This window comes from Hetaerina americana, unplaced genomic scaffold (assembly GCF_022747635.1).
Source record: "Hetaerina americana unplaced genomic scaffold, ioHetAmer1.1.p SCAF_8, whole genome shotgun sequence".
Taxonomy (NCBI): Eukaryota; Metazoa; Arthropoda; class Insecta; order Odonata; family Calopterygidae; genus Hetaerina; species Hetaerina americana.
In genome coordinates, this window is record NW_027287427.1 from 38,173,795 (window position 1) to 38,188,221 (window position 14,427).

A 14,427-nucleotide genomic window follows, 5' to 3' on the forward strand; every position below is an offset into this window, starting at 1 on the left:
ATTGTAGACAGAAATTGCTTGACTTTGCTAGGATGGTTTATGCAGTGAGGAAATTCAAGGTGATGCTTCTGTTTATGAGGCCCTTTAAATATTTATGAGCCACTCAGCACTTCCCATGTGTCAATGATAAAAATGCAAACAGTCCTGGGCCACAGGAGTCATATGAGATAAGCAGTATTAAGTGGTTCCAATAGTTCTCATTTGGCCGAACTCTTATATAGGAGAAAATTATTCATTTTATCTGATAAATGTTGGACATTATTTTGTTTTTGTTAATTTATTATTGCCAAACACCACTTGATTTATCGAAAAAACTTCAGCAATGCTTATTCTGTTGCTTAAATGCCAGGCCATAATCAAAAGCATCGTTTACATTAGTGCTTGAAGTTCTTCAAAACAAGCAAATGACAATGGAGCAGTGGTTTTTTTATTGTTTGAAGAATAAAATGGAAATAACCTCAAGTTGTGAAAATAAAATTTTACTATTCAAAGTCAATGTATTCTCTCCATAAATTTGGTGGTATACATGGTACGGAAATAAGTGAATGATATAATTTCTTTATTGTACCTTTGATAATCTTGTTAGTTAACTATGAATCAAGAAGTCCAAATATTATACTTATCAATGTAACTTATACTGAATTTCGGTTACTTAAAAGTTTTTTCATGATTTACTTTCAGAAAAAGACAAAAAGTCGGCTGTATGAGAACATACAGGTTGTGAAGCTGAAGTCTGCCCATCATGACTGTGACTTAAAAGCTTTCCAGGCAATGGTGAAGAAACTAAGGGGTAATGAACTTGATTGCCATTGTTTCTGTGTATATTGGAATTAATGATTGAAAATAATTAATGGCATTTATAAATTACTATTTTCTTTCTCAGGAGAATTTGTTTATTCTGACATATGTACAAATGTTGGCTTGGTTATCAGTCCCACACTTGAAAGTACATACACAGAAGGGACAAGTATTAAGCTAATTGTTCGTGTCAAAGAAATTTGTGGCCCAATTGCATTTACCTGTGATGGTAAGTAATTTATTATTTTCAGCTCTGCCACCCTCCTAAATGGCTGATAGAGCAGTTACTTAATATTTAGGCAATTAAATAAGATGGGTCAGGCTATATTTTGACAAAATTTATTGCATGGCAAATGTAAATTTGAATGACCACTAAGTAATAATCTCTTTGAAATTCCATTTACTCTCCAGTATTATTTTTAAATTTCTTAAAAAAAGAATGAAAATTAATACAAGCTTGATTTTACGTTTTAGCTGTGAAAAGATACTGTACTATAAAATTTCACGCTACATATATTTATTAATCAGTTTGACACATGGTTCAAAGTTAAAATGTCATGATCCAGTGTACTGTAATTTCAAAAAATGTGTACAAACGGTGAGGGAGAGTAATGAGGTGGGTCCAGATTGGCTGGGAGGGAATGGTTAAAAAGCAGGTGTTACCTGGGGGTGATTCAAGAAAAGAAGGGGGAGTTGCCTAGTCGACAGTGATAGTTGTGTAGACATTGTAGGTATTATATGCCTTCTCCTACCTTTATTTTTATCAACTGATGAAGATGATTTACTACATTGAAAGTGGTCATGTATTAAATCAATGTATAGTAGAAAAGTTTTATTATGTGTGCATTATTGGTATGGGGGTTATATATGATATATATCAGGATTGCCCCATATTATAGAATTTTGCTTGACCCAAATTGAATTTACACATTCAGGAGGTTATTTTGTCGTATTCTATCCCAGCTAAAACTCTGTGCATGGTAAAAGAACCCTGTCAAACCAGGGTGTGCTCCACACTTGAACATAACCAATCTCAACGTCTTCAGTTGGTCCCTATTGTATTACATGACCATGTCCAATTTCATGTAACAGCAATGGTATCAGCTCAAGTCATGATATTGCATTGGTGTATCTAGTGAACTCAAGTCTGAAATATTTTGGCCTCCTTTCAGTGCTCGAAAGAGCACCAATGAGGTTCCCAAATTGTCATGGTGTTGTAGAGCTTGTTGGTTGAGATGTGGCTGATAGCATTTAATGCCGTAGAGAAGTGTGGGATGGTATATTTTAGTGCACTGAGCACAAAATTAAGGCCTTGTAAAGACCTAATAATGATGCATTAATCTCACTCATTAGATTTTATGACTGCCGTTAATTTTTAATTGGCCTTTATGCATACGAGAAAAAGAGTACGTATATCTCTGAATTTGTTAAATGAACAAAGTGTGTTGCTATCATTTTGAATAAGTTTAATGCCCAATGTGATGATCAAAATAAATGTCTGGCATTGTTTGATAGCCTTAACAAGGCAATGGAAATGTAATGGCTGCTTTTTTCTCAGTGACATCTACTGTGGAGCATGTGATCCTTCACATTGTTTGTGAAATTGAGGGGAGAATGGGGCCATCAGTGAGCTTAGCAAGTGCCTCAGCAGATGATTTTGTTTTGAAAGTGTCTGGCCTAGCTGAATATTTGAGCTCACATTCCTGTCTGGCTGATTATGAATACGTTCACCAGTGCATAAAGCTGGATAAGGATGTCGAGTTGACTTTGGTGCCTTTGGAACATCTTAAACGGCCACTTGCACGCACAGTAAGTTTTGGTCAATTATGCCATTAACAGCTTGCTCTGCACGGGTAATTTTGTAGATTTTCTTTCAAATCTTCAACTATTTGCTGATAGATTCAATTTCCCAATTTCAATCATGAGATTCATTGGTGGATACTAACCCTTTTCTGATTTTAAGGAATTCTATGTTCACTTCTGAAAATTGCATGATGAGTATTCAAAGTAATTAATGATTTCATGCTCTGTGATTCTCAGTTTTTTGAATTCGATTCGAAATGTGTTTGCCTAAATATGTTCCATGAAAATTCTTTTGCTTTTCAAAATCTACTTTTGCGTGTGAATGTTGGTATCTAGTAAACCGAGAATATATATGTCATTGTTTTACTTTAATAAACAATTTCTGAATGAGTAAAATTGAGTCATCAAACTGCACATTTTAAATTTTTTTTCAATTATTAATGAAGCTACATCTTCATACATTTTTGTTTGTAGACATTATATCTGTTATCCATTTTTTTGAAGTCAGACTATAAATTTGAATCCTTCCAGTTTGCATCCAGACTTTGTATAATTTTGTTATTCCCATTTAATACATAAATGTTTTTACTTAGGATATTAGAGTATCAATTCAATTCATCAATGGAATGGCTTTAATGAATAAGTTATGGTTAAATTTTTCATTGGTATTGGTAGATATTCAGTGCACTTATTTACTTTGTGTTTCAGTTGCAAGATGATAAGAGAGGTAGCCTTTTAACCTTGGATGATCTTCTTCCAAATGAACCTGTGAACCCTATTTCACATGATACTCTCCTCATTCTCCTTGGTATGTGCAGAAGTTTTATTACATAAAGTTCAAATTGATGCACTTGATATGATTTTGTTGATCAGTCATAGAAGACTAAATTCTAGAGTGAACGTTTGAAAATAATTTTTAAGGTCATGTATTTGTACCACTAAACTCTTAATGCATGTTTCCTCACAGATGGAAGTTTAAATTTTTTGCCTTGTGTTGTGATATTTGAATTTTAAAATTTTGAATGCCTAAATAATTTTTATAAAAGTATAAAGGGTAAATCTTTGAATTTTAAATTTCCTAAAGGATATGGATTACAGCTGATAGTTTTTGTTTGATATAGTACTTGTTTGATTGTTTGATAAAAACCATGATGAAACGAGAATACATCTTTCAAATTCTCCTTTTATCAAGGTAAAAATAAATGCCATGCAAGAAATTATGTTACTTTCAATGTACAGTATGTTCAAACTCATTTTTCCCTGGAATGAATAAGTTTTCAATTGACCCAGAATATATTGTTTCCCTACTGTTCTGAATAGGACATAGTTTGGGTTCATATTTCATCTTCATAGAAGCAAACTAAAGGAGGAGAGAAAGTCTTTGAAAGGAAGTAAATGAAGTATCATGAATGAGGGGCCCCTGTAGCAATAATGATGGACTCTGGTGGAATGGGTTATCCCTTGGAAGAGTTTCATTCTGGTTATTTCTTCACTACTCAAAATTTTGTTCCACTAAATGGTGAAAAGTTGTGAGGCAATTGGAAAGCAATGTGGGGTAGGAATACAAGACACATTGGAATGGGACTGCTCATAGAAAAAAACATAAGTGAGGTAGATGAGATATTGATTCCTAATGCAACTCTCCAATTCTTCACTAAGTGAAAGAGTGTTCTGAGGAGGGTTATACATTTTGCTTTCTCCCCTGTGAAGCCTATTTTTTTTACCATAATCCCTCCTTTTACCTGCCAAATTAAAGGAGATAGACAGCAGATATTGTCACTCCATTTATTTCTCTCAGCACTAGCATTTTTCTTGGTCGAAAATAAAAATACAGTGAAATGTAAAATTACCATTGTTAATGGAGAGTTTATGGGAGTCTTATCACATGCTGTAATTATTTAGTGAAATTTGTCTCTTTACCATTTGTAGGGACTCCTTTGGTATGAAGTGTAGTAGAGTGTTAGATTAGTAATACTTGTTGATGGTAACTTATCATTATCCAGTAACTGCTAACTATTCTTTGAAAATTTAAACCGATTCATATTTGTGTTACTAATGGAAATGTTTATTTAATTTCTTACAGAAACATTGGAGAGTGAAATGGAAAAGGTCATGTGTGCCGCATTGCATAGTTGTGGTGGTCCCACAACTTCAAGTGGTAGAATGTCCCTACCAATAAATGGTGTTGTTCAAACTGTCAAAGCTGTCACTGCCCTTCTAGGTTCTGTAGAAACCCTAGATATAACTTATGCGATTGCATCTTTGAGTGAAGCCTGTCAGCAAATGTCCCTCCCCCCTGCACCACAGGTGAGTAGCAGATGAACAAATATAATCTTTGACTTCACTAATACCATGACTTACCGACTTCTTTGGCTTTTGTTCCTGGCATCTTCTTAACTAGGTCGGCGCAAATCTCTTTTGCCTTTTCACAAATGGTATTCTTGTGAATGGTGTCATATTGTAATTGTGTGTAGTTTATGCATATGAGAAGTAGTATTTCAATATGGTTGAGAATGCGTAATCCTTGTGTAGATACTCTTGTTACTCTATTTGAAGCATCTACCTCCATAGTCTTGTCCATGTTCTTGAAGAAAAGATGAATCGTTGATGTTGACCGATTGTTGATGAGCATACTAGGTCAGCCATGCTCGTAACTTGTTCCCATTTTTCAATGATTTTACTTTTCATTTTTACTGTTATTTTTAATTTTAAATCTGTTATGGCTTTCTTCGTACAGATTTTTCTTCGGAGTCGATTTAAATTCTTTGCATAAAAAATTAATGAACTTTTCACAAAAAATCTCTAGTAAAATGTTTGAACACAAGTTTGGAGAAATGTGTGATCATTAGCAATGCTAAGATACTACCTGAACGTGTGCTGGAGAAAAAATGTAGTCGCCAGCAGGCAATGATTCCAGGAATTCCCTTATCCTTCTCGCTCATTATGCAAAAAGTCACTTGTTAAGCTAATCATTTTCGGGACCAATATTTTTGCTCATCATGTGAATTATTTAGTGTGTGATATGCTCATTCAGCGGGATTCCAATGTATTTCCAAATTAGGCATCCAAAATTACAAGAACATATTCTGCTTCATCACTTGTTTAAAGTTAAAGTGACATACACATAATAAATGTACTCAAGCTATGAAATATAATGAATAAAATGACTTTGTTCTGAACTTCTAACAATTTTTACTAGTGAACTTGTTCTGATAAAACAATGCAGTGAATCTGGTCTAATTATCATGAGCAAAGGTTGCACAATCATTAAGCATGTGGTCTTTTGGAGTGATCTTCTATAGAAGATTGCCATAACTCATCTTTTTGAAAATGTTTGTAAAAATGTGGCACTCTCTCCCATGTGCAATATTATGCCAACACTAAAACATAATTGCATTTGACATTTTTGAGAAATTGCATGTATCGAACACTAATTTCTGTTATTGAATCTTTTTGAAGTGTAATTCAATTTTCTAGAATTTTGACTAATTCATTTTGAAAGAATTAATAACATTTTGCACGCCCTCGATTATATCCAATTGACTTTTTTCCAAGTGATTTCAGCATTTGAAGTAATCAAGTGATTTTATTTTTTAAGGACCATATCAAGCCTCAGCATGAATCGCCATGGCCTGAAATAATGTCAGAAGATGGAGACTATGCAATTGTAACATTGAGAGGACGTGATCCTAGTTCAGAATCAAGTAGATATACTCATGAAGAGAATTTATCCGAGACAATAGCTGTTAGATTAGAACATATCAGGGAAGCCGTGAATGCCCTCATTGAGACATACTGCCATGCCTTTCGAGTGAATTTCCAGTTAAAGCCAAGATCAGATTTGCCTACCAGTAAGTGATCTATTATAATAACTATATTAATGTTGTACATGTTATGTTTTTTTAGTGTAGGGGCAATGTGTGCCCCATAATCTTGATATTCAATTATAACTTAAGGATTTAAATACTTAATTGCTATTTCTCTATCTAGTGATAAAGTAATCATGAGCCTCGTTCAATTATTTTGTTCATGCCTATTAGTAATGTTTAGAGTAAACAACAAAAAATTCAGTCATCTCCAGGGCATATCAATTTAATTTACAGGAAACAATGACTAAGTATAATGCATAACTTATCTAATCATTATATGATAAGTTAATTGTCCTCGTTATTTGTTTCTTTGCATTGTCATCATTACCTTCCTACGTTAATGAGTGACCAAGAGCCCCAGACTGATTTTATAATCTTAACTGTGGCGTCATGATAACAATGAGTGGTGCAAATGCTAGGCATCACTAGAGTAAAACTACACTATGATATTACAAGATGGGTGGGCAACAAAAAAACCAAGTACAGGTTTTATTCCTAAAATTGGCATAAAAAATGAGGCTAATTTTACATGGGGTGCATTTATTCTTTTGTCTCTGATTTTCTCAAAAGGTACCCAGGAAGTTGAGACATTTTTCTAACTCCTTGTTCCGACACTTCTTGGGCCAAAGATGAAAACTTGGGGGTCAATGCATCCTAGTTCCAAGGCCATCAGCCCTTTGCTTACCCTTTCCAGCAACGTGTTCTCTATTAATTGGGTGAAAATGAATCAGAATCAATTTTAATAAGTTAGTCTTAAATTTTGTACTTATTTTGACTGTGCTATGGATTAGCAAATGTCTTGGTGACATGCTTACTCGATGAATAATGTTTTAGGAGTCAATTTTGGTTACAATGAGCTCTAAATTGCATTATCTTCAACATGCTCTTATTCAATAGCTTCAATTTGAAAATACATTTGAAAGGATTGATATTTCTAAATAACTGCGCATGATATTTACTTTTCTCTAAAGAACTAGAAGAGACGTTTAGTTAGTCCTTCAGTTAGACCAACGTAATTTGCTTTTAGCTTGAGACAGCTCTCTCAGTGTTTATTGTACTTTTTCAATCCATCTAAAAAGTTGGATTTTAAAAGGTCCTGAAATATGCATTTTTGTTGATGATGACATCCTCGTTCAATATGAATTGTTTTCTTGCTAAGCCATTTTTTCAAATTTGGAAGTTAAAAAGTTACTGGGAGCATAATCTGGTGAATGTGGTGGATGTAGTAATAATTCGAACTTAAATTCCATAATTTTCTCCATTGAAACTGTGCAGGTGTGCACCCGTGCAGCGTCTTGATGGAAGAGAATTTTTTTTTCTTTGCCAAATGAGGATTTTGTTTCTTGATTTCTTCACTCTACTGGTGCAATAATTCTACTCACAATACTCTCCATTTATTTTGTGGGCTTTTTGCTAGTGATCAATGTAGATTCTGCGAGCAACCCAAATAACCATGGCTATCACCTTATCGGCCGATTTCACCATCTTTACATTCTTCATATCCAGATCACCTTTAGAAACCCACTGTTTTGACAATGCTATTGTTTCTAGATTGTAATAGTGTGTCCATGTTTCATCCAAGGTTACATATTGATGTAGAAACTCATTAGGATTGCGACATAAAAGTGCTGAACCAGCCTCCGAATAAACTTCACAATTTCGTTTATCCTCCTTTAAGAGGAAATGCGATACCCATCTTACTGAGTTTTTTTCACTCCCAATTTTTCATGCAAAATTGAAAACACCATACCTTGTGATAGGCCTGTGGCCTCAACTATTTTGTGAACTTTTATTCTTCAATATCTCTGAATAATATAGTGGATTTTATATATCATTCCTGTGGAAGTCACTTCTACTGGATGTCCCGAACGATGTTCATCATTTTTTAATGTAATGTCACCTTTAAAATTATTAACCCAATCGTAAACAGTCGAAAACACACGAGCAGATGTGCCATGAACTTCATCCAACTCAGTTTTGATCTCTTTTGGTGTAAACCTTTTAAATTGAAGTGTTTAATCGCCCCACGAAACTCATTTTTTTCTATTTTTCTAAATAAACGAAAGTTTGTAGCTTCAATTGACTATGAAAATGAAACCACATGACAACTTAAACTGCAGTCTATTGAGAGATGAGGCTTACTAAAAGTAAACTTTGCCCAATACTATGAGAGCATCTCTTGGATTTTTGTAGGACTTATTGAGCCATCCAAGCACATTGAAAAGTATGAACAAAATTTCAATGTGAAGTTTGTGAAGTGAGTGATGTAAACCATGAAATAAGTTAAGAAGTAAGTTTCATGAAGAAACAGCTTCCTTAAATTTTTTTATATGGTGTATTCTCGTGTAAATAAATGTATGTACTTTTGTAACTGAAACTCTAGTTAATTGTTACTAAGAGGCATGTTTGTCACACAACCAAATGTATAAAAATGAGTATTCACTGTGATGTGCCTAAAAATATTTTCACCAGAATTACCATCTAATATTTGTATCTTCCTTTTGGTTCACAGTGACTAGGCCAGTGGCAGATATTACAGATCCTCTTCTGTTACATGTTGAAGCTCTTCATAGACTAATGCAATGCTGGTCTTATGATGATTATTACATCATATGCCAGGTGTACCATGGCACAAGACCAGTGATGAGTTGCATGCCAACTAGTCCTGTTCGTCGATCAGCATCCTTTTATGATCGAATTGTTTTTGATTGCTGGTAGGTTGAGTAATTTTCATAGCTATCATATATACAGGTGGTATTGACATGAAACATATGCCAGCTTGAGTATTTCTGCATAGATATTTTAATCCTCAGTGAACAGTTTGAGTTTGCATAGGAGTGTGATATGGAAAGTGGGAAATTTTGAGGGTGCCGTTTTATAAACAATCACTCACCTTTTCCACCAAGTGTTTGGCATTATTAAGAAAACCATATGGAACTTCTATATTCTAATTTTACGGAGTTGGAATTTGCTGGGCTAGCCATGTAGCACTTACGTCAAAGCAAAACACTCTTGACTGTTGAATTAATATTAAAGTAGTATATGCACGAAATAGAAATAGCACATGTTAGATTTTCTTTTCTATAAATAAAATTTATAGAAATGCAGCCATCTTCACAAGTTGGTCACTACTAGTTTTGTTTAGTGTCTTTTTGCAGGAGATTAGTGGATTTGCCTTTGTGGAATTCACATATGAATTTTATTGGCAGTAGTGTTTGAGAAATACTTCTTGGCATGTACATGGTTTTGTATTTAAAGTATTGGGAAATTTTTCAGAAAAATAGATTTATTTCAGATATTGCTACAATGCCTCAAAATTCTTCGAAGTATATCTCTTGAGCAGTGACACTTTTAACAGCAGTTTTTCTATGACTAGAAGGCTCCCTGGAAGACCGATTCTGGAAGGTTGTTAAGGGTACACGTGCAAGCTCCTTTGCCGGTACTTAGGGTCCCATGGTGGTGTCATTTGTGGGAGGATTTCACTTTTCAGAATAGGAAATGGTGTACTGCTACCAAGCCGGAAATTTAAGGGGGTTGGGGAACTGTCGCGTTGCATTGAAGGTCTTCGCAAGTAGACACTCGACTCTGCTTATGGTCATCTGTCAAGACCTAATAGAACAAGTTTACTGCAAATCTTTTGCATTGCCAAATTTTCAGTGGTAATGGTGTGCACAGAAATCTTATCAATGCTTATGTGATCTGCAGTCATGCGCACACTTAACCAATGGTCTGAATTCAGCATTTCACATAAAAGTCAGGAGAAAATTGTTACTGATATTTTATGTACAAAACTTATATATTCCCAAAAAAATAGATTTTCCCATAGGTCTTTGTTGCAAACAACTTCTTTTCCATCAAGAAAATTTCTTACAAGACACTACTGTTTATGTTAATTACCTATCATCATTGCTTATTTTCTCCTTCATTTCCAGGAAAAGTTGAGCAAGTTTAGAGTTGAATAAATAATTTGATCATTTTTTAAATTAGAATTTGATTGAAACTATTTGTAAAGTGAATAAAATGAAGGAAATCAAAATCAGTGTGTTTGAAATTGAATTTTCTCCATGGCAAATTTCAACTTTATAATGCTACATATATTTTCTTTCATAAGGTTGGAATTTGATGATCTGAAGCTTTGCTTGTTGCCGCGTGAGTCAAGGCTGGTGCTTACACTTTATGGGAGAACCTTGTTGCCAGCTGAAGAAGGCGGAGGCTCGAGTAGTGATGTTGAAACTGCTGCCAGAAATTTCAAGACCACAGAATTAGGCTGGGTTGCAGTGCAGTTGTTCAATTATAATGGGTCAGTAAAATTATATGAATTTTTTATGTGCTAGTATTTAATTGATTCATTTCAGACCAAAATTTGATTGTTGTAAATAAGTAGATTACGAAAATACACTAAGAACTGATAATAATGGTGCTCTAAAGCTTTTTATTAATTTAAAGTTCCTTATATAATGTGTCATATCTCTATGTATCTTGTTGAATTATTCAGAATACATTGTAGGCCCATTCAAAATGTTCCAGCACTTTCTGAATTGTCTGTTGGCAATGGTTTTCTTTTGGTGAACTGAGGTTGGGGCCACGGCTTAGATTCTTAAAGAGGCATACATTGACATCTGTTTCAGTTGTTAGAGATTTAAGTGGTGTAGGGTTTGGTGCTTTCCCGGTATATGCTACACGTGAAGTCCTCACCATTTTAAGGGTGATTCTGCCCCTGAAATTAGAATATTGAGAGCTATGTCAAAAGCTACCATGCCTACATATATACACTCCAGCTTTGGTCAGGTGCCTTCTGATTTACCAACGCTAATCATTTTCCTAAGAATTTGCATTTTGTTGAGTACTACTTTCCAAAATTGACGTACAGTGTCTCCCGTGCCATGGTCAAAATCTTTTCCTTTTGCAATGATTTTTATCTCTCCCTATCTGTTCTGTTACTTCTGACTTCACTGAACAAAGGAGATACAGCCTCCTGGATCTCCTCTGATCATTTTTGAGGGTTTCAACAATACAGCCAAACCTTACTATGGAGAACCGCCTTGCCACTAATCTTTATCATCACTTTTAGACCTCATGTATAATAGATAAATATTTCATGTGATCCTACATGTTCATGCTTTTTGTTAATTGAAATTTTGAATAGTAATTATACAATTCAATGATTATACTTATTAGCTTTGAAAGTGGTAACATTTATCACAATAGTAATGATTAAATAAAATTGTTAAATGTTACAAGTATGCTTGTTTAATTTTTTTTTGCAATAATGCATTCTACCATATTTAGGGCTTGTGGTGAGAAATCAAAGTCATGTGCTTAATGCCCATTGATTCTCCAGGATGACATGAGCATTACAAGGAAAATATATACCTTTCTCACAGTTGATTTTTACTCCTTTTTTCAGTGTTTTAGCACAAGGCAACTTTCTTCTGTCCTTTTGGCCAGTGGAAGCAGATAAAATTTTGGGACCAGCTCCTGCTCCTGGAACACATCCATTAGGGGACTTCCATCCTGTTCTAGGTTTGTTTTGGCTTATCATAATTTTTCATTCATCATCCTATACTTCAGGTACATAATTGGTAGTTATCATTTTAATCATGTACTGTGTAGTATTCCTAATTTTTGGCAGATGCAGCATTGATAATGCAAATGCATTAAATTTAAGGAAAGCTATGGAAAAACCTGGTTTTTGAAGCTTTCTGTAAAGTATGGAAAATGAAGCAATCATCAGAAATAAATGCTAGCCTTGATACAGGGTGCATTCCAAAAGTAATGCAATTAATTTTCCCGTGCTGCTCCTATTGGTCGAAGTGGGATCAAACCACTAGAAGTAGATGGGGGAGACACTAAGCTTTGCCGCAAAACCGGTCTCAGTGCTCTCCAAGCTGTGGAAGGAGCAGGATGTCAGTTATTGTAAATCTCTGTCACAAAAAAAATTGAATTGACAATCGAGCAACATTATGCAATTACTAAGTTTTTTGCTAAACTGAAAAAATCTCTTTAGGAGACTAACAAAATGATTCATGAGGCTTATGGGGACTCTGCTCTGCCCTACTCATATGTTTTGAGGTGGTTAAAGGCCTTTAAGAAGGGTGGGTAAGAGTTTCATGATGAACAACGCTCTTGGCAGCCATCCATTAACAAAATCGGCAACAATGTGGCTCGTGTTTGACAATTGTTGGACTCTGGCTGTCGATTGATTTTGGTGACTCAGATTAAGGCAGTCCTGAAAGTGACCCGTTTTTTGTCCATAGAAGAGATTCAATCAGCCATGACGAAGACCTTGCGAAAGTTCCCCGAAGATGCCTTTTAGGGTACCTACCATGCGGTAATGGCGGAGTCACCGGAAAAAATGTGTAGAGGCCCCAGGACTGTACTTTGAAGAATTTTAAGTGTTTATGCAAATCTGTTCAAAATATTACTTTAAAAAAATAATTGCATTACTTTTGGAATGTACCCTTGACATCATGCTGAGAGATTTCAACTGTTAGTTAGATTTTTAGTCATATATAGCATCATATGTTTTAGTAATCAATTCACTCATGTTTATAACTCAAACATCCGCAATCACATGGGATAACTTTTTTTAGGACTTTTTTTTAACTTTTTTTATTGTATAAATGTACTATGGGGAACCAAAAATAGTTTTCAATGCTCTCTGAAGACATGCCATTAATTAATTGTCTCACGAATCCCATAGTTGTATGGATAATAACTTCTTTTGAGATGAATAATATTCTCGTTAAGTTCGGCTAAAAATGTAATCACACTGTACTTGGGCCACCGATTCCTATCAAATTCACATGTATTGTTAGAAGAATTATAATTGAAATTGGCAAAATAAGCTGGCATATGGTGTATTGAATTTTCAAATAAATACTGTCAAAGAAAGCAAGAGTAAAACACAGTATCTAAAATGGATCCTTGAAATCACAGACTTTATTGCTAGCTATGGTACTGTGGTTAGGATATCACAGTAGAGTGCTAGAGTCATGTTTTTTGGTATTTGATTATTGGGGAGGGTGTTTGTTTCATTTTTTTGTGAAAAGCACTAACTTTTGAATAATTAATTTTTTGAAATTTTATTTTATATCTAGGTTAAAATTTTAAAAATAATTAATAATACTTTTAATACATTAGTTCATATTTATGTAGTAATTGTTTTGAACATTTTTATGTGGAAGGCACTCAAGATTTTTCATGATTAAATACTCTTTTGAATTTAGAAAAATATAAATACTTGGTCGTTAAAATGAAATTGGATATTAATTAAGGCATTATGGTGAATTCATGATAAAGTTATTGACTTTAGGAGAGCACTTTGACTCTAATGTCATCCCTCTTTTCTGGTCCAATGATAACTGTTAGAGGTTTGCATATTTTTGAGTTTAAATGATGTGACTGCAAATAGGAATGATGGAGTTTTCATTCCTCCATCAGGTGATTGTTTCATTTCAAAACTACAAGTCTGCTTATGATAATAATTGGTGCAGCACTTGTTACTTGTTTACATTATCCATTGGGTAAAGTTGAAAGTTTGTTATTGCCTTTTAAATTTTTTTGACATCGGAAAAGACAATTAGAGTGGTTTTCAGTGTTGACTTGCTCGGTCTTGTCTTCTTGGGGTGAGGGGAATCTGGGTTATGCCATTTGGAACTTTGGCACTTCATCTCAGGGTCTTACTTAAATATCCCATATTCTGTGGCCAGTAATGATCTAGTCCAAAACGTTAGGTTCAATTTGTACACACTCCTAAAGTTCACTCTTGACCACTACTAAGTTGTTTTTGTGGTTATCAGTCAGTAGTTGGGGAACCAGCTTGGAACACACTTTCTGCATGTTCAAATCATGGTTAACGATGTTACGCTCAGTGATTTTTGGAATATTGAGAATCTCTCCTGCCATCCGCGCACTCCTTGTGAGGGTTGGTGGTCAAAAGATCACAAACACAAGA

General features: G+C 34.4%; 1 protein-coding gene across 1 annotated transcript in view; it reads left to right on the forward strand.

The window, feature by feature from the left end:
- Pi3K68D (phosphatidylinositol-4-phosphate 3-kinase catalytic subunit Pi3K68D) overlaps positions 1-14,427 on the forward strand; it is a 96,757-nt gene that overhangs the window by 10,475 nt on the left and 71,855 nt on the right. Inside the window, exons 5-13 of the mRNA XM_071596706.1 lie at positions 682-790; positions 884-1,027; positions 2,357-2,607; positions 3,310-3,409; positions 4,685-4,908; positions 6,200-6,452; positions 8,983-9,184; positions 10,582-10,770; positions 11,878-11,993. Coding sequence (XP_071452807.1) covers positions 682-790; positions 884-1,027; positions 2,357-2,607; positions 3,310-3,409; positions 4,685-4,908; positions 6,200-6,452; positions 8,983-9,184; positions 10,582-10,770; positions 11,878-11,993 — 1,588 coding nt within the window. The remainder of the gene's footprint in view (positions 1-681; positions 791-883; positions 1,028-2,356; positions 2,608-3,309; positions 3,410-4,684; positions 4,909-6,199; positions 6,453-8,982; positions 9,185-10,581; positions 10,771-11,877; positions 11,994-14,427) is intronic.